The 21,395-nt window shown below is 29.8% G+C and overlaps 7 protein-coding genes across 7 annotated transcripts; 3 read left to right on the top strand and 4 right to left on the bottom strand.

The window, feature by feature from the left end:
* Positions 1–61: 61 nt before the first annotated feature.
* On the bottom strand, positions 62–1,840 carry RSC8 (Rsc8p; the record flags this gene model as incomplete). The annotated part of the gene is made up of 1 exon (XM_001643205.1): positions 62–1,840. One exon carries the CDS (start codon positions 1,838–1,840, stop codon positions 62–64), a length of 1,779 nt encoding a protein of 592 aa, XP_001643255.1.
* An 833-nt stretch (positions 1,841–2,673) lies between these two features.
* Positions 2,674–5,223, top strand: IRC5 (putative ATPase; the record flags this gene model as incomplete). Its single annotated transcript, XM_001643204.1, has 1 exon — positions 2,674–5,223. One exon carries the CDS (start codon positions 2,674–2,676, stop codon positions 5,221–5,223), a length of 2,550 nt encoding a protein of 849 aa, XP_001643254.1.
* A 426-nt stretch (positions 5,224–5,649) lies between these two features.
* CAP2 (F-actin-capping protein subunit beta) lies at positions 5,650–6,480 on the top strand (the record flags this gene model as incomplete). Its single annotated transcript, XM_001643203.1, has 1 exon — positions 5,650–6,480. One exon carries the CDS (start codon positions 5,650–5,652, stop codon positions 6,478–6,480), a length of 831 nt encoding a protein of 276 aa, XP_001643253.1.
* A 3,112-nt stretch (positions 6,481–9,592) lies between these two features.
* CKA1 (casein kinase 2 catalytic subunit CKA1) lies at positions 9,593–10,735 on the top strand (the record flags this gene model as incomplete). The annotated part of the gene is made up of 1 exon (XM_001643202.1): positions 9,593–10,735. The coding sequence occupies one exon, from the start codon at positions 9,593–9,595 to the stop codon at positions 10,733–10,735; it is 1,143 nt and encodes a 380-aa protein (XP_001643252.1).
* A 521-nt stretch (positions 10,736–11,256) lies between these two features.
* On the bottom strand, positions 11,257–12,210 carry Kpol_1063p3 (bZIP transcription factor; the record flags this gene model as incomplete). Its single annotated transcript, XM_001643201.1, has 1 exon — positions 11,257–12,210. One exon carries the CDS (start codon positions 12,208–12,210, stop codon positions 11,257–11,259), a length of 954 nt encoding a protein of 317 aa, XP_001643251.1.
* A 3,767-nt stretch (positions 12,211–15,977) lies between these two features.
* Positions 15,978–17,426, bottom strand: TED1 (Ted1p; the record flags this gene model as incomplete). Its single annotated transcript, XM_001643200.1, has 1 exon — positions 15,978–17,426. One exon carries the CDS (start codon positions 17,424–17,426, stop codon positions 15,978–15,980), a length of 1,449 nt encoding a protein of 482 aa, XP_001643250.1.
* Positions 17,427–18,077: 651 nt separating this feature from the next.
* APQ12 (Apq12p) lies at positions 18,078–18,518 on the bottom strand (the record flags this gene model as incomplete). The annotated part of the gene is made up of 1 exon (XM_001643199.1): positions 18,078–18,518. One exon carries the CDS (start codon positions 18,516–18,518, stop codon positions 18,078–18,080), a length of 441 nt encoding a protein of 146 aa, XP_001643249.1.
* Positions 18,519–21,395: the final 2,877 nt, after the last annotated feature.

Raw genomic sequence — 21,395 nt, 5'->3', positions numbered from 1 at the left:
GAATCTTTATTAATTTACATACAGAATTACAATGTAATGAAATAATTACACACCCGTTGCCTTAAAATGACCAAGGTTTGAACTTTGCTGGTGCTGCATTTGTCAAAGCTTCTAATTCAAGATTCTTTTTCTTTTGTAACTCTTTGTTATCTGCTTCTTCTGCAGCTGTTTGTTCTTCCTTTTCAACGACCTTGATTGTAGAATCAACTTGCTCGGAAATTAATACAAGTTTTTTAGATACCGATAATTTTTCTAAGTGAGAATTCAAATCTGTAATTTGCTTGCTTAAATCACTTCTATTATCAGCCAGTTGTTTAGTTTGTTCTTCAAATTTAATGCGCTCTTTCTCTAATGTATCTTCTAGCCTATCGAGCTCTTTAAATTTTAAATGCAATCTTTTTAAAGTTATATCTACCAATTCTTGTGTTACTACTTCCGCTTCCTTTAAATATTTTTTAGATATCACATCTGCAGACATAGGTATATTTTTTTCTAGTATATCTTTATTGTCACCCTGTAATAGAGAAATTATTGTTTTATCGACAGCTTCAACAATACTTATATCACCGCCGATAGTTTGGTTTAATTTTTCAATTTCCTCACTTCCTTTGGACTTTCCGATTATATCATCAATATATTGATCTTCAATTGGCAATTTCAAAAATTTCTCTACACAATCCAGTACTGTCTTATTAGTACCTATATGTTCTGCAATTTTTTCCCATTGATCTTCATAGATTTCTATACCTTCTAACAATAATAGAATTTCTTGATCGGACCAGAAAACTTTTGATGATGTATTACTATTATTTGTTAATTTTATAAAATCAGAAGCTTGGAAACTTGCACCAAAATGACCTTCTTGGAAACATCTGGAACATAAATTGACATCTCTGGCACGAAGATTATGATATCTTACATATACAGTATCATTACCACATGTAAAGCATACATAAGTTCTTTGTGGAACTCTAGAAGGTTTATCATTAGATTGCAGGTTGTTGAATTCAATTACAGAATCGTAGGCAGTCTTCTTCAATGATAAATTTACCGGAAATTTGTCAGGATGTGTAAATTGGTGTTCAGGAACATTAATACTTTGAGAAGCTTGTTGATTTTGAGCAGATTGGGAGTTTTCCTCAGTTTGCGTAGTTTCCATAGAAATGTCACCATCTGTTGCAGTTGCTCCGGTTTGACCTTCTTCCGCATGTTGAGATTCATTCAGGCCATTGTCTTCTTTTTTCAATTCTTCATTTTTGATCAATTTTGATGGAAGGAATGGTTTCAAGCCTTCTGGAGCATCCAATACAACATCAAAATGACCACTATAGTTTGCTCCATTTAGAGATGATTTTGATCTTGGATCTAATTGATAATTAATTAAACCCCATTTTTCTAGAAAGGCGTGAATTCTCATAATTGAGGCTACATCCAAAGCAAGATTTTTTCTTACTGCAGTCATTGTCAAATATTCGTATGGGGTTAATCTATAAGAATTAATCATAAAATCTCTGGCATCTTTATAAACTTCTAGAGTTTTATAACTTAGAGAATTATCAAAAAAATCTGGGAAGGCCTTCTTCTCTATTTCATGAATATCCGAAAAATCAAACCATGAAGAATACGATGGAATTATTACAGCATGTGTTTGTTTAGCCATAAATCTATAAGCCTTTTCTTGTAGTTTCTGAGCTTCATCATCATAATCTATTTTGTTTTCCTTTTCAGCTTCATTGTCATTTGGAGAGTTTTCAGCAGAAGTTGCCTCTGTGCCACCAACATTATCAAGTACAATTTGTGGCTCAACAGATTCCACTTTCTCCTGAATAGGTTCAGACATATCTTTTTAGGATATCAATTCTTTTGTTTTAATATTAAAATTAAAACCTCAACAAAAAGTGTAAGGTTATTTACTTGTTGATTGATTTTAAAAACGGAAACAAACCGGTACTTTACCAAAATTCAAATAGAAACAAAGGAAATAGAAACTGTTTCCACTAATAAGCACTATGGATCAACCAATTAGGACTTAGATCTCTCAAATATTCCTTCTTCATCTCATCTTTGCAATTAAATAGCTATTGTATTTTTAAATAATCTTTATCGAATTCGATGGAAATTGTTCTTACAGTGCTGAAAAAAGCCATATACCGTGCAGAATGATGAATACACGTGACTATAATAGTAGATATTTATGTTTTAGGTAATACTTCCTCTATGCCTCACAGTATATAGTGAATATAATTAAGGATGTATAATAAATTGAAGGATAAAAGTACTAGAACTACTTTTAAAATTGTAAATTGACGTTAATTGTAACAGAGTTGTCATAAAATGTCTGTAGAACAAGGAATCAGTTACAACTTTTATTATAAACATTACATCTCTCATTCAGTTGATCCTCATAAAGAACCAAACGCGTTAATAATAAATATTTAAAATTTGGCGTCACTTTTTGGAAAACTTCATCAAGTGATGAGGTGATTGAAAGTTCTATTGTTATTAAGTTGTGGAAGGGGATAGATAATATTAATCAAACTGTATTGATCTTGATCTGAAGGACTTGTTGGCGAAGTTTCTAAATACAAATTTTTTTTTAGAACGTTTGGCAGAATTGAATTAGAATTGGGTAAAGTTGGCCTTCTCACTAGCGATAGATCAAAATTGAAGAGAATGACTACAGTTAATGCTAGAATAACTAGATCATCGAGGTTCAGAGGCAAATCTTCAGAGGAGTATACTGGGAAGTATCAAGAGAAGGAAGAATCCGATTTGGAGGCAGATATCATTGTTTCTTCATCAGATGAAGAGACTGACAAGACTGAAGAAGAAGCGCCGATTTGGTTACAAGATAATGTCTCGAAAGATGCAGACGTTGCCCTAGATTCTGAAGATGAGAATGGGAAAGATGAGGAATTGGATGCTCTATTGGATAATTCCCATTTGAAGAACGCTAAAGAGGAGGAAGGCGAAGGGTCGAATGAAGATGATTCGGATAATGAAGCAGATGCAGCTACTGTTTCATTAAAATTGAAAAAGTTGGATGAATTTGTTAAGCAAAGTCAAGTCTATTCGAGTATTATTGCAGATACTTTATTAGAACGTACTCAGCAGAGAGTAGCAGAAGAAGAAGAAAGGATACATAATGTAATGGAAGAATCTGCAGATGAACCTCCGAAGAAGAAGCAGAAAAGAAGAAATATTCTAGATTTCTTCAAGGGTGGTAAAGAAACAGATAAAAAAGAGGAAGTTAACCCAGATCTAAACAAAATCAATACTGAAGAGGAAAGAATATCTCAAGTTCAACCAAATTTATTAAAAAATTGTACCTTAAAACCATATCAACTTGAAGGTTTAAACTGGCTAATTACTTTGTATGAAAATGGATTAAATGGAATCTTAGCAGATGATATGGGTTTGGGTAAAACAATTCAAAGTATCGCTCTCTTGGCTTTTATTTATGAAATGGACACAAAAGGTCCATTCCTAATAGCGGCACCGTTGAGTACTGTAGATAATTGGATAAGTGAATTCGATAGATTTGCTCCAGATGTCCCTGTTCTAAAATATTATCACCAAGGGGGCCCTAAGGAGCGTGGGAAACTGATGAATAAATTTTTTAAGAAAACCAATGGAACTGGGGTCGTAATCACTTCATATGAAATCATAATCAGAGATGCTGACCAAATAATGGCTAAGCAATGGAAATTTTTAATAGTAGATGAAGGTCATAGGTTGAAAAATATCAATTGTAAACTAATCCAAGAATTAAAGAGAATTAACACATCCAATAGATTATTATTAACCGGAACTCCACTACAAAATAATCTGTCTGAATTATGGTCTTTATTGAACTTTATTCTTCCTGATATTTTTGCAGATTTTGAAATCTTTAACAAATGGTTTGATTTCAAAGAATTGAATTTGCAAAGTGATTCCAGTAAATTAAATAAATTGATAAACGATGAATTAGAGAAGAATTTAATTTCTAATTTACACACTATACTAAAACCATTCTTATTAAGAAGATTGAAGAAAACAGTTCTAGCAGATATATTACCACCAAAAAGGGAATACTTGATCAATTGTACTATGACTTCATCTCAAAAAAAATTATATAAAAGGGCATTATCTGGACAATTAAAAGTGACGATTTTCAAGGAACTAGTGAAACAATTCTTTACATTGAATACAAAGCATATAGGACATGTTTCAAACAAATCTATTAGGGACTTCATTAATTATGAATTGAGTGAAGAAGATGATAATGAAAATATATCTGAAGAACCTGAAACTTTACAGAAAATGCAAAAAATATATGAAGAATATATGCATGCTGAATTGAAAAATAAGAAACTACAAAATATGATGATGCAATTAAGACAAATCGTCGATTCGACATTCTTATTTTATTTCCCATATTTAAACCCTGAAGAAATGACGCTTGATGTCTTGTTACAAACCTCAGGTAAATTGCAAACAATGCAAGATTTAATATTACCGTTAGTGAAGAAGAAACATAAAGTTCTTGTCTTTTCGCAATTTACAAATATGCTAGATTTACTAGAAGATTGGTGTGAATTAAATTCACTTGAATCGTTTAGAATTGATGGTACAATTGATTCAGAAAGCAGAAAGGAACAAATTGAACAATTTAACAAACCAGGTGATAAACACAATATATTTTTATTATCCACTAGAGCAGCAGGTTTAGGTATCAATTTAATTGCTGCAGACACTGTAGTTCTATTTGACAGTGATTGGAACCCACAGGTAGACCTACAAGCGATGGACCGTTGTTATAGAATTGGTCAAATAAAACCTGTGGTAGTCTACAGATTATGTTGCGACAACACTGTTGAACATGTCATCTTAACAAGAGCAGCAAATAAAAGAAAACTGGAAAAGATGGTAATTCAAATGGGTAGATTTAACACGTTAAAAAAATTAGCATTAAATGAAGGTTCGTTTTTAGGACAACAATTTGGAAACTCTAATAAAGTATCTAATAAAGACTTAGTACAAGAATTATCACAATTACTTGGAAGTGGTGAGTCTAGTATTGGTTTTTCCTCTTCTGATAACAAAACAACTGAAAATGACGGTAGATTAACCAAACTTGAAATAAAAGAACTTACCGATCGTTCAAATAGAGTTCATAAAGAAACTGACGTTGTTAAATTCCCACATATAAGATTATTCGAAACTACATCCGGTTTCTAGTTACATATTACATACATACTTTCTACATTACCAAATGAAAAATAAAATATGAACCAGAAATAATCGGGACCCTCCACGAAGTGGTAAATTAATCAATCCAGTATTATACGGTTGAATAATTTGATACCTTTGATATCATTCAGTGGAATAAGTTAAACCAGTATGTGTAAATTTATTCTGTCACTTGTAGTTGTCACTTGTAGTTGTCACTTGTTCTTATTTGCCTGGGAAGGTCAGTTGGATATCGAAGACCCGAATTTGAAAAGGGATAAAAATATGCTAACGAAGTCAAATTGGATTTAAACATATGTTATTAAAGAAAGGTAGTTTATGATTAAATAAGGCATTGTAGTAGTCCAGTAGAAGTCAATTAGGTTATAATTGTATTCTGTACTTAGATAAATACTTATACATTGGTTAGAGAAGATGAGCAGTGAAGAAGCTTTCGATGCAGCCTTAGATTTGTTGCGTAGGTTAGATCCAACTCATATTCAGAAACATTTATTGAATTTGATTGAACTTGAACCAAGTTTGGCAGAAGATTTGTTGTCATCTACTGATACACCATTGTCTGTTCAACGTGATCCTAAATCATCTCAAAGGGAGTATCTATGTTGTGATTATAATAGAGATATTGATTCTTATAGATCACCATGGTCCAATGATTACTATCCACCGTTGGCTGATGCTGATTTAGTGGAGTCTCCATTCCCATCAGGTTCTTTGAGAAAGCTGGAAATCATTGCTAATGATTCTTTTGACATATATAGAGATTTATACTATGAGGGTGGTATTTCAAGTGTTTATTTATGGGATTTGGAAGAAGAATCAAGAGACTTTGCAGGTGTTGTTTTATTCAAAAAAAGTGATCAAAGCTCAAGCAATTGGGACAGTATTCACGTTTTAGAAGTTATTTTTGAGAACGATGTAGAAGCTACTTATAGGGTTACTACTACAATCATATTACATTTAGATAAGCAACAAAAAATTACACTTTCAGGTAATTTAACTAGACAAACTGAAAAGACCCTATCAGTACCATCAGATGCTACTGAAGAACAATTGAATGTAGCTCATATCACTAATTTGGGTACCTTAATTGAAGATATTGAATCACAAATGAGAAATTTACTAGAAACTGTTTATTTCGAGAAAACTAGGGATATTTATCATGAAGTAAGAAGCAGTATCACTGGTTCTGATAAACTGAATAAAGCTAACCAAGAAGAAGTTATTAAAGGTCTGCAAAACTTATAGTTCATATGTAGTTGCATAGTTAGAAATTTTTGTAGACTTTTCCAAACTTTATTATAGGCAAAAAATATAATAATAATAATAATAATAATAATAATAATAATAATAATAAATGTGTATTGAACGTCATTCTTAATATTTGTAACTAAGTCATGAATTAGCTTTAGTGCTCTGTATAACCTAGACTGTTTCTTGATTTATAATACTTATTATATATTAGTTAAGGCTTGGTTTCCCGTTAAATCTCCATATAAATAGGGAAACATCTAAGAAGGCTTATTTCCTACAACTGAAACTACCAATACCCTCTATATCAACAAAATATTAACTCCAAATACTAGGTATTCTGATAGAAGTTTCCATTGAACTTCTATAATGACAGCGTTTTTCGTTTATTCTTGTTGGTACCCAGAAGCAAGGAAACTATTAAAGGTATATATCAAATATGAATATATGGTATAATCAACCTAATGTTTGTTGCTTGGTAAATCTGATTTGTTAGTATATTATCCCAAAGTCTTTTATAATTAAATACCATACTTTCATTCTAGAATGAGGATAGAATATTTACCATTTCTACAAATAATCAATAAAGTGAGCCATATATTGAGTTAAAGTCTAGTGAATATTTGATTTTAATCAATGACAGTGTTCGAAATTGAGGCACATTTAAACTATCAGTTTATAATATATTTTAAAGTTCCAAGTCTTTACAACTTCAACTGACTTTAATCTATATCCATACTCACGGGTGTTCAATGATATTGGTTATTTGGTTAATATAATAAATACGACAGAACATATTAATGCATGAAGAGTAAAAAGAATCAATCTATTGCCCATGTTTAGATATCTATACGATTGTAAGAATCATAATCTTGCTTAAATACTAACTGTCTTGAGGTATCAACATATTCAATATTTCCTAAATCTTTAAGCCTGCTTACAATAGTAAATAACAAAGTGCCGTTGACGTATAATATAATTCGAGCTCTATGAATAATAGCAAATGTTATTTATATTATTACAATATTGGTGGATCTCTAAATTTCATTAACAGCTACACCATATAGATATTTTTTAACTTTATACAATCCAGAGATAGAGTAGAATTTATTTCCACATTATTAATATGAAACATATATAGAAAGACTAAAATATTTCTTTCTGGCAATAGCATAGTGATACCCTCTATTTCAATCTCAATAGCCCAACTTCTAAAAGTCTAATTGGAATCGATTACTAAGAAGTATATTAATTATTAACTTATTTGTATCAACTTTACATCTCACCGTTCAAGTCAAGAAGTCAGCTAATTTGTATATATAGTAGAAAATAATTCCAAGATAAATATAATTCTTAATTGTTATTAAAGTGTCTAATACATCGTTAAAAGGTTGGATATATATTATTAATATTGATTAAACTGGTTAAAACTTGATAATTTTTTACTTTCTCTTATTAGCTATTTAGTAATAGTTTGGGTTTCAACACTTCATACTTTAAAGCTAGATGAAATCAATATCATTAGAATATCATAATAAACAACTGTTCTAATTCTAACTCTTATTGCTAGTTTGTTCATTATTATTTGATCATTGAATTTTTAATTGGTGTTATTTGTTGTACAAGTAGAACTTGCAATTTTATTAGTATTGGCCATAATAGTAAATATTTGTATCTGTTCTAGTAAGTTAATTATTGAATACATTATGAACCTAAAGGGTGATGATTAAATAGAACAGAGGTATATAACATTTGATATAAGATTTGATATCTGTTGGATGTTTTTATATTTTGGAGCTCTTTTCCATTTGGGATATTTTAATTTTGATCACATTTAAAGCTTTGGAGCCCAAACTAAACAATAAGTTGACCAAAGTTTAAAACAATATGTCAATTTTTTATGATTATTCAAAGTAATATGAAATTAAGAAAAATGATATAATAAGTTTCATGCTTATTGATGTGCTTGTTGTAAAATAATCAATATCCAATTGTTTTCTTCCGTAAATATAGTCTCTAATTGAACTTAAATTTCGTAACTGGAATTGAATGGATTGATATTTTTTCAATTTAATAAACTGATTGTAATTAAACATCCCTCTACAATCAGATTGATACCATTATAGAACATGTTAATCAAGTTATTGCTTAAAATCTCCTTATGACAGTGTGCTTATGCTGTCCAAACTCAACATACTGATATATGGTCACCTGGTACGTTATGTAGCAATATATCCGTAATTTATCCTAAATAAATCTCTATGTACTTTCAAAATGTCAGTACATAAATAATCAGACAAATAGTACAAATGGATATTTATACATTCCAAATTCAATATTACTTACAATATGCCAATAGTATATATCTTCCTTAAAGATATATACTAGTTACTGGAATTTTATATAATAAATTCATTAAGTTTTTTAAGCCACTTCTAAATTTCTATGGCAAGTAATCATGCCCTTAAATATCATTTGGTTCAGATTTAAATCCATTCCCAACCTCCAAAAGAAACATTTACAGGTTCTAGTGTCGAAATTGAAATCTTTACTTCGGGATCTAGTCGATTAATATGAGTCCATAATTAGGTTTAGAACCAATAAACACGTGATTCAAATACAAAGGTATGTATCTCATAATACACGAAACTATCAAATTGAATAATTTGATATTTATTTCAAGAACCTGCTATTAGTATATGTTCAATAATACCAATTCTCTTATTATCGAAGGTTATAAGAAGTTACAAAGAGATCTCTACATCACTAACTTATCTGAATTAGATAGTGAATAGCAAGAATATATTTGAAGTTTTTTATTTCCATCAAAAAGGAGTTCAAACACCTAGTACGGTTGACTTTAAAGCTGGAGACTATTTATCTACCTATAATATATTAAAGAGTTAGATATATACATATTAGATACAGATCTAAAAGACACAATTATTTGATTTTGGGTGATTATATTTGCATAATTTGCGGAGATATCTTAGATTTGTTATTAAATTTTGTATGACAGTTGTAACATTAATATTTAAAAAGTAAGAAGACAGAGGGTTATTATAAGATACAAGACAATACCTATTAAATAATATCAGAAACGGAAATAATGATGAAATCAAAAGTTTGGTCTGAAGCCCGTGTTTACACAAATATTAATCAACAGAGAGATAAATCGTATTGGGACTATGAAAATACTACGATTGAATGGTCGACTAATAATAAGGACTATGAAATCGAAGCCAAAGTTGGTCGTGGTAAATACTCTGAAGTTTTCCAAGGTGTAGAGTTAAAGACACAGAGAAAAATTGTCATTAAAATGTTGAAACCTGTAAAGAAGAAGAAAATTAAGAGAGAAATCAAGATTTTAACCAATTTATCAGATGAGCAATCTCCTCCGACTGCTCTGCAATTCAATAAGGATGAATATTATTCAAATAAGAAAGAGTTTGTTTTAAAATTTATAAGACCATATATATATGACCTGCCTCATAATGGTCATGAAAATATAGTACAATTGTTTAATATTGTTAAAGATCCTATCTCTCGAACACCGGCTTTAATCTTCGAACAAGTAGACAATATCGATTTTAGAGTTTTATATCCTAAATTCACCGATATGGATATGAGATACTATATGTTTGAGTTATTAAAAGCTTTGGATTACTGTCATTCGATGGGTATCATGCATAGAGATGTAAAACCACATAATGTTATGATAGATCATAAGCAAAGGAAGCTGAGACTAATTGATTGGGGTTTAGCAGAATTATACCACGCTAATATGGAATACAACGTCCGTGTTGCTTCAAGATTCTTCAAAGGGCCTGAACTATTGGTTGACTACAGAATGTACGATTATTCCTTAGACCTATGGTCTTTTGGTACAATGTTAGCATCAATGGTATTCCAAAAGGAACCATTTTTTCATGGTACCAGTAATACTGATCAATTAGTTAAAATTGTTAGGGTGCTAGGTAGTGAAGATTTCGAAAAATATCTAATAAAGTACGAGATAACCCTTCCTCGTGAATTTCATGATATGGACCAATATATAAGAAGACCATGGCATAGATTTGTAAATGATTCAAACAGACACTTATCGGGCAATGACGATATTATAGACTTGATAGATAACTTATTAAAATATGACCATCAAGAAAGGCTAACTGCCAAGGAGGCAATGGGTCATCCATGGTTCGCACCAATTAGAAACAATGAGTATTCAACTCAAGATATCGAAATTGATTAAATAATGACAATAGATTAGGTGATCTATTTGAAGATACTTCTGTTTGTTCGAAACGACATTCCCAACTCTAAATTTGTACAATAGTTCCATATATTGGTTTTGCCACTATAAGTAAAATGATTCAATGCAATCAATATCTAACATTTCATGTAATGAAAAAATACTAAAAATTTTATAATTTAATTCTATACATGCCGATATTGTTTTTATCTCCTTTTTAGCTTTCTTGTCAACCAAAAATTCACCAGCAATTGAACAACTGGATATTTTAATTCCAAAAAGGTGTAATAACTACCCATTAATAATATGTTCAGAATTTTATTAATATTTACTTATACCTATATTATCAATTAAATTATGTATTAGTTTATATAACGTTTTGCAATGAAAATTTCATTGCTATGCTCAAAATATTAAGTAGTATTAGTAATACTACTTCTATCACTACCACTACTACTACCATCAATAACAATAATTATAGTAGTAATAGTAATATTTTATTATAATTATTATCATCAAATTCAACAATAGCCAGTAGTGTCATTTGAGAAATTATAAATGTCCGGATTATAATTCTGCAAGAATTCATTAACCATAGAATTGGTATTGTCGTCAAACATACAGGATTTCAAATGTTCTCTAAGGAATATTTGAAATTCTACCATCCATTTTTCATAATATTGTATCCTATTTTTTAGAAATATATTTTCCTTTGACATTCTTGCGACATCAGTCTTGAGTTGTAATTCTTCAATCTTCTTCTTTCTCCTACATTTCGAAGCAGCAGCACGATTTTTTTCTAGTAGATATGCTCTACGTTCTTCATCCAATACAAGCTTTCTCTTCTTAATCTTGTTTAAAGAATTTGTATCAGATTTTAAATACTTATTTCTACAAGATCTGGCAATCTGTTCATTATTATTTTTAAAAATTAATGTCTTCAAAACTGGCTTCTTTGAAGATGGACTCTTCCTTTTAACTTCAAAATTACTCAACTTACTTGGTATGATTTCAAGCTTTGAAATTTTTGGAGAGCTTTCTTCATTCTTTATTTTAGCATAAGGAACTTCATAATTCATTGCTTCTCTATCCACTAAAGATAAATAACTTTGATTGAATGCCTTTGCAAATAAGTTTACCTCTAATTGGCTTTTTGGAACTTCCTCATTCTCACTACATATGGTACTATTATCACTATCAAATGTATTGTTGGAAGGATAAAAATCCATCATATTTGGTGTGTCATTTAATTTATATTCTGTATCTGAAGGTGTTTCTACAACCCTTCCATTATCGTAAATATTTCCTGATATTCTGTCTATTTCATTTGATTCGTAATAGAATGGCTGTTGATTGTATTCTCTTATTTGTGCTAATTCCGAATATTGTTCCGCCATTAGTTTTAAATATTCGCTTGGAATTGGCGCCGTTGTCTGTCTTAAGAGGCAATTGTCTTGGATATAACTATTATTCATTATTAATTCTTTAAAAATAAGAATCCTTTGGGATTGATTATATGGTATATATGTTTAGCATAAGCCTTTGGGTCACTAATTAAAAAATATTGAACAAGATTACCAAATTAATATTAACTTCTTTTCAAGTAAGAAATATTTTAGAATATTAATTTGAATATAACTCTAGTTTAAATAGCATCATTGAATTATTTCCAACCAAGGAACAAAAAAATGGGATAAGGATGTGTTTCTTTTATTGGTTACAAGAGATATACGGCAGTAACGATTTCATTCAGATATACATAGAAAAACCTATAAATTATTAAATAAGCTCAAGAAATAGGAATAATTACATTTATCTTCCTAACCTCAAAAAAAGTAGAATAACAGTTTTAATCTTTTTGCTTGACATCATTTCTCTTCAGAATGTCACATAGGAGGTTAGAATTTCACTGAAAAAAAGTGAGCTACAACTGAAATTAGAGGTATATATTTATTATCGATAAAGAAATTTTTCAGATTCAATAAAAGAACTAAATTATTATTGAGAAAGACAGAAAATTCAATATAAAATTTGTTAAAGTTCCAAATATAAATCTTTTCTTTTTCTCTGTTAATCCCCTTCAACATCTTACTAATATAGCATGGATTTATTAACTGATAGCAATCTAATTTCATCAATGGATCTTTATTCTCTTGTGTTATGCTTACATTTAGCTTGACAGAGATCGTTAAGAAAGTTAATGAGCAAAACGCCAAAAAAAAATACGCATCTAATTGTCTAGTACATCTTTTCTACAATAACAATATACATTACATTGTAAATTAATCTTTGATAACACAATTCTACTGCAACAAAATAAATTCGAATTGAGATGTCTTCACCTATACAAGTCCACTGGAAACGGTTTGTACAGGCGAAGACCCTAGAGATATGGATTGTTCTAAGATATTTGTTTTACTCTAGACAAAAACCCAGAAGGATGATAGAGGGGAGATATCATGGCAAATGCAGCATCAAGGAAGAATAATGTCTACTAATTTCCCCAACCCATATATGTCAATTTTCCTAACAAAACAACTAAGCCCAAAAAAAGATAAAATAAAGCATACAAATTAATGAAATATTCTTTCTAATTTCGAACACATTTCTAAGTAGTTCATTCATTTCTACTGCAAACATTGGAGACGATACCAACAAGGACGTCCAGCACTTGATAATGGTTACTGTCTCACTGCAAATATGCCATGCCCCTCGTATACATCCATAAGCATAAGCATTTCAAATGACACCTGCAGAATTTGGCATAATTGGAACTAAAATTGAAATGTTTCTTCTTCAAGAATTTCTCAAATGAACCTATTGTGACAAAAATTAGCATGACATTTTCTCGCAATCCCTACGATTATTCTGAGGTTGAACCTCAACTTCTAGAGATAATATATGCTAAAATTCAAGCCTAAATGGCTAGAACCTCCTTCAATCGGTTGCCATTTCCTTTTAAATTTGGGTCAAAAAAACTTGCCTTAACCTCGATATACAAGAAAACGTCAAGACTAGTAAGAGATCTGGCAGACAATCGTTGACCCTGTTCCAGGCTTCTTACACTCTCCCCTCCCTTCCTTCTTCCCCTCAACACTTTCGCAATTCAGACAATTACACAGTGTATATCTATGGCTAGTTAGTTGGCTATCGCCGGCTATTACATTTCTGAGAAATGCTTGTGGCACAATTCCCAAAACAAGAAACGATGCTTCGGAAAAACTACTTTCATTCCTGTTTCATCATCCCTCTTATCGCCAACACCTGAGATAGGAACGCAGCCCGTCCGTTTCTGACGTTTTCGAATCCAGAACCTTAGGCCTGCGTCGAGCACTGAGATAGTGGAGAAACATGGTAGCAAGACGGATGCAAAATCTTTCTTTCTTTTTTTGGATAAGTTCTACGACATTCTTCAGATGTTCATTAAGAAAGTTGTAATTGATGGAATAAGTATTCTGTAGAATTACAATACCATTTCCATTTAATTTGAGATTTGTCGTGTTCTACTATTGGCCTAAATGAAATTCCAGACAGACGAATGTGGAAATTATCATTCAATGTGTCCAAATTTGGTTAATATTTAGCTAGACGTTTCTTGTTCTGTAATGATATTGTATGAGTGCATATCTTGTAGGAAATAGAATTAATTGATATACTACCAAAAAGTCAATACAAATTAGTAGGTAGCATTGAGATTTATTGATACAATTTAAGAGTGAATCTTTACCAAGAACTGCTTTTTGTTTTCTTGTCTAATTCATTCATCCATTCACTAATTTAGAAAAGATGTATAGCATAGAGTTGTTATGCTACCTTTTGGATGATTGTAACTGGGAAGAACAAGAGAAATGTGTGGGTGCATCACAGTAACTATATGCTTGATTAATTCAAAGGGTGAATTATATTAAATTTCAGTCTTTTTCCGAAATACAAAGGGTATTGTAGGATGCTTATTGTCGTTTGTAAAAGAAAAAATTGGCTTAAAAAGATAAAAAGAAATTAGGTCCAGCCTTTTCTCTAATTTCTATTACTAGTAAATATTTATTCTTGTCAATTTTATCAATATAGATTAGTTATACTTACTGCTTAAATTTATAAGAAAAAAAAACAACTTAATGTCATGATTTTCTATCAAAAAAAAAGTAATAGTATCTTATAAGTACAAGAGTGCTCAATATGTAGAATCCAGAGATAGTTTTAATACCGTCACAGACGCAATCTACAGTATATATTTGTACTTGGTATATGAGACTGTTCTACAATATTTACCCTTAAATTATTGTACAAACACCAGTAGATATATTTAAAGACACTTGAAAGTAACTAAGAATAAATTTTGAAAATAAAGTATGGCAAAGAGTAAGAATAAGAACAAATAATGAAAAAAAATCCGTACTGTTTATAATAGTATACTTTGATTTATAATTAAAATCGATGGTTCCCAACTATTATTTAATATTTTTAATCATATAAGAGTATATTTCTTAGAGTTCCTAGTTAATGAGAAGGCAAGACCAGTTCTTCATATTTAGAGAAACTACTATACTTCTAAAGAAATTTATAAAAAAATACAGTATTATTTACAAAAACGCAGTATTATTTACAAAAACGCAGTATTATTTACAAAAACGCAGTATTATTTACAAAAACACAGTCATTAATGTAAGTTTAAAACAATTAAACAAAAGACAATTTCCTTGCTAAATGTCCTTGTAGTTTATTTCTAGCACTTGCTACTTCTCTGTCTTTTTAAAAAAACATAAGAATGTTTTATAACTTGAATGTAATTAATCCAGGGAAATTAAGCAAATATCCTTCAAAAGTTTAAAAATAATTCCTCATATAATTCTATGATGTCAATAGAAGTTTCGTGTTTCTGGTGAAATGTCAAGTTTCCAATATTTTATTTTTTGTAAAAACTGTTAATCAAATTTCTATCATATCTAGCTAGCACACTTAATATTGCAAAAACTTTTGAAGTAATTTCTCATAACTTAGAGTTTATGGCAAATTCCAATACAGTAAGTTTTCACTATATAAATGAATATTTAAATCTTTGTATAACATAGTTCTGGAAAAGTATTAAAAAAAGAAAAAACTTTCTAAATTTTATTGAGAATGTCTTGTATGTATAGGATTCCAACACCAAAAATTAAATTCAATGGCTGTTTCAGAGTTCTTCTAAAAGAAAAAAATGAAGCCTGTTGCAAAATGAACCCCCCCTATCCTCAAATATAATATTTCAAAACACTAATAAAAGTAAAGGCCAAGCCAATGAGCAGATAATAGCCGTAACCTTCGCAACCCACCAAACATGTTCGTGGTTAAATGGACAAACTGTATAATACCATTGCCACTTGCCAATTTTTTTATTAAACTGACCAGTAACAATACCTGTGTTACCTTCATATTGACCCATCATAGACTTTACGGTAACTTCTTTAATATTCAAATCATGATTATTTAAAATTGTATTTGCGGCAACCCATTTCCCATTTGTAGAGTTTCTATTGTAAATTGTTTCACATCCTTCATGGTCATGCCCAGTTAAAATAATACCTGGCTTATCATTATCGAATATTAAATTCAAAACCCTGTTTGAAACATCTTCACTTAAATGATTCTGAGATCTCAATAAATTTGATTTATATGGTTCCTTTTCATAAGCTTCAGGATAAAATCTGAATTCAGGGCCATCAGAACACAAACCTTCACGTTTATAAAAAGGAACATGAGTTAACAAAACAGTACTACCATTAAATCTTCTTTCAAACAATTGATATAAAAATTCCCATGTAACTTCAAGAAACTCTGGTTGTAAAGCAGGTCCTTCTAGTGCAACTGAGTTCAAAACAACTATTCTCCATGGATGGTCAGTATCTAGATCGTATTCAACCCAATAATTATCTTTACCAAATAATTGGTTGTATCTAGACAAATGTTGATAAGTAATATCACCAGAATAACCAATGTCGTGATTACCGGTCAAATTAATAAATAAGTAATTTTCGTTATCTTCCCACGAGTGTACATCACTGTAACCAAAGTCAAAATTCATTGGGCTTCCCTCTTTACGAATTTGATTAAAATTCTTTCCCCATAAATCCCAATCAACTTGATATTCATTATTGGCATTTTTATTATTTTCTTTAATACTTTCCAATAATGAAACATCTCTTTTAAAGATTCTTGAAACATATCTTATTGTTCTATTATAAAATTCAGAATCACCAATCCACTGAGAAGAAAACAGATCACCCATTACTGCAACATGAGTTGGATTTAATCTTGATACCATTGTATCGAAGATATGACCTAGGAAGTAATCATTACCAAAAGTATCCAAACGTGTACGATATGGAGTGCTCTTAAAGGTACCTTTAATTTGTGGATCACCAAAGGCTAGCATATGCACCTCTGGAACATCATCATCATCGTTACTTAACCTATCTTTCTTCGAGAACAATTGCTTTGAAACATCCTTTAAATATCTTTTAGTAAAGTAAGCAGCTTTTTCTAATTGACCACCTTGTTCTAGTATATCTTGCTCATATTCAGTCATTGAACTCTTACACCTCCAGAAACATTTTGTTGGATCTACAGAAGGATATGTGTAGATATAAATATTAGTAATAATTGAAACTATTGTAGCGACAGTTATAATTACTTTAGCAGCTGATTTCCCACCCATGACTAATTATAGGAGAGACCCAATTCGCAATACAACTCTTTTAACCTTTAAAACTATTGATGTATGATTATGAAAACAAATTATAGCAGCCTGATAGACCTATTTTATCAACTAAGTACAGGTTTCTTATCGATTTAATACTCGAATGAGAACATTTTATATGTTAAGTAGTTTTTCATTTTTTCAATATTTAAAGGTTTTTAAAATTGATATTAACATGGAAACACTGTAGGAGAAAAATAATATCATTAAGGTCCAATATTTAATGTTTGATCTATTGATGATAAGCATACTGATGCTATTATCACTACGGAAGGGTTGAGATTGACGGTAGACATAATGAACTTATTTATTTATATATGTATGTATGTATATATGTATGTATGTGTGTAGATTGACTAAGAAATTTATTAAACAATTAACATATAAGAAATCATAAATAATAGATAAACTTAATCAACAAAAAATAATTACTATACCATTAATAGAGTCTAATTTATTGTCATGATATAAGTCTTTAATCTTGTGTTTTATTTAGTCATTATTGTTTAGACTAAATATGTTGGCATTACAAAAGTTAGGACGATGGGCCTTTTCTCGATGTAATAATGGAACTATTTAAATCAAAATATTTAGTGGAGGCATTTAAAACTAGTCTCTTGTAATATCTTGTACATATTCGACGACTCTAGCCTTCACAAAATTGAAAAGTATTGCTGAACCATTCACTGAAGTGCTAGTTAAGTAGGCAGTCCACTGAACAATTGCAGTTTCAAAATTTTTATCCTGGATTAATAATTTATATAACATTGGAATATCTTTTCCTAAAACCTGATCAAATCCTCTTAGATAACAAAATACACCAAACAATATGATCAATATATAGAATAGTCTCCTAATAATAGATATAATATTAGAAAATATTCTGTAAATTACATACAATGCAAATAATGAAAAGAGGGATAAGAACAAAGTAGGATGTTCCTTACTAAAACTAGCGATAACTGGAATAATAAATTGGATTATTCTAATTATATTCCATAAAAAAATCGAAATGTACTTTTGAATTTGTTCTTCTGGATGTGCTTCCATCTTTGTCCTTGGTATCTTTATGTTGTCTAACGTATTACTTACAGTTATCACTTTAAATATCGATGAAAACTGTACTTAAGTTTAATGATTCAGATAGTTGACACCCTTGACTCCCAGAATTAAATATAAAACGAAAACCTTATAACGTCCCCTTCTTAAAAGCAAATTATTATTTAATCATAAATCACATCACCATTATCTCCATTGTTAACTCATTTTAGTTCTTTCGATGTCTTTTGTTTAATCTTTGCCAAATCGGGAACCGATTCGAATTAGTGAATATAGGAATTTTTAGAGAATGTTGAAGAACTATTTCGAAATTTGCCATTACTTAAAGGTTCATTTCCTTAATTTGAGATGTCAATACAAATATTAGTTGAGTCCTGAATAATTTAAAAATTTCTTTAGTATCGAGATTGATACTTTATATGTTAACTAATTTCTTCATTTGACGGAAAATTAGGTTTAATGGTTACTTCTGACAAGTGGTTTTGCCTAGCCAAAGAAGGTAAGGAATTCGAGTAATCTTTATTGTAAACACAAAGAGATATTTAGTTGAATTTAGATTTAGATTTAAATTTAGATTTAAATTAACATTTTTCAAGACATGTCTGAATTTATAAGGACTTTTAGAATCCTCGATACCATTAGATTGAGGAAGTATACCGACGTTGATTTGACTGTTTAATATTCAAGATCTCTCATCCCAAAAACAGAGAACTGGAATATCTGTTATTCCTGAATATTAACTTTAAGAATAGTAAGATGGAATTTTTAATATCAAATTTTAATTTCAGTAAATGGAAAGAAAAAAAAATATTTAGCTTAGAAGGAATGGAATTATTTAGTCATCGTAATTATCTTTATCCACATCAACACGAAAATTAAATTAAGCAATTGCTGAATCCACCTTGATTAAATAATCGTAGCGTCATGTTGACACCATATCTTGATCACTGTTCCGAGTAAAGAATGCTGCTACTAATTTATCTTAAATTCGGTGAAATAGAGGGTTCTAGATGAACTTTTCTCATCCCTTCTCTAAATTACAGGTATACGAAACAAATCTTCTTTAATTGAATGCAGCACTTATTTATCTTAGGTTCTTGGTCGTAAAAGTATTGGACAAATAATTCTAGATCACATGAGTGTTGTTGTTGATGCAGTTTTAGTAATAAATTATCGTTGTTATTAAACCAATTGGTATTTTGAGGTTCACTTAAAAAACGTAACTACAGAAAAATTTTGTAGATTAGATAATAAATATTGATATATTTTTGTTTCAAGATTTTGGGGTGTCCATCAAAACTTGCAAAACCAATTAATAGAAACAATTCAACGATATTTCAATATTAAATTTATTAGTTAATAATAATTAAAGTAGATAAATAATTTTCAATTAGAGTGGTTGCCGATTTCTTAATACCTTCGGCCAGAATTGTTCACCTTCTTTCAACGAATGTCGTTGAAATTAAAGCTGGTATCACACTGTATTCCTCAAATAGAATTAATAAATCGTGCAATTGTCTACTGATGGAATTTATATTTCTTGATTTCCCCAGCTCCAAATGATAAATTGTCTTTACCAATGATTGGAATTATTCAAAAAAATACTTGGTTTTACTCAACTCTAATAAAACATCGGTAAATAGCTCCCGATGAAATTCAAAGCATTTACATTAGTTTTTAATGCAAATTAGTATATCTCTTGTCTTTTATCGGTGCAGATTCCTCCATTACTCTAAGAGAATTATCGATACATTCAAATTTTATGTATATAGTCATTTTTTTTAAAGTTGACGTCAATTGTATCTCATGACAGACAAAACTTCTGCAATTTATAGTACTTTGTTCTTTTACTAAAATCTGAATGTATTCATTCTATATCTATTTTCAAGTTTTTAAAATTTTTTACCCTAAAAGCATTCAAGGATACATATTTTCTTTTAATGTCACAACATATAATATTCTTACCCAGTAATATATATCAGTCTTTTAGGCACCACGTACCAAGTAAAATCAATAGAATTGTGAAAAATTAGAAATTATTCGACCATCCAACAAAATATGTGTCTTTCGCATATCCAAAATATTATTGTTTTTGTAGCATTTGAGGACTTGATAGTAATGTCATAATGATATGTCAAATACGGTATACTTTCTCGAAGTGAGTAACAAGATGATCTTAGGTATAAGAATATTATAATTTAATAGGTCAAGAAACTCATGATATGATAACAGTAAAGGAGCTCTCTTAAATCTGAATTCTGTCAATCATTATATCCCAAGGTATAATAGCCTGTTATTTACCAAAATGTCGACCCAAAAAAAAAATTGAACATGATAAATACAGGAGAATAGTAGCTGGATATTTGAAATGAGTATCTGTAAAGAATAGGATATTTGAACATATGAATTTAAAGTATTAGTTCAAAAATATATTCGTTGTAAACTTATGTCACATTTTCTTTATGAGTTCTATAATTTTATATGATCAATTATTTCCTGGTGAATAAAAACTTTGATTAATATTTTTTATAGTTTACTGTATTCAAGTAAAATTATGAAGGTCATTAAGATACAAAGTTAACTTTCTGGATATATTCTAATATGTAAATTGTAGTATCTAATCCCAAAATATTTTTGTCGAACTTTTTACCATCAAATAGCTTCATCCAACAAATAATGAACATTTGTTTAAAAAAACTGTTTATTTCCTTTGAAGATAAATATCAAATTACAAGAATTACAGTTAGATATCTTTCTTTTTTAGCGGTTACTTTGAGATCATATATGGGATACGTTAGAATAATGTTTGGGCTTTTAATGTAAGTAAGACGCGAAGGAAGTCTATATGGGATTAAAATTTTCCGATAT

This window comes from Vanderwaltozyma polyspora, genomic scaffold (assembly GCF_000150035.1).
Source record: "Vanderwaltozyma polyspora DSM 70294 KpolScaffold1063 genomic scaffold, whole genome shotgun sequence".
Classification (NCBI taxonomy): domain Eukaryota; kingdom Fungi; phylum Ascomycota; class Saccharomycetes; order Saccharomycetales; family Saccharomycetaceae; genus Vanderwaltozyma; species Vanderwaltozyma polyspora.
Note: the sequence above shows the minus strand (reverse complement) of the source record. Positions and strands in the feature narration are given on the sequence as shown.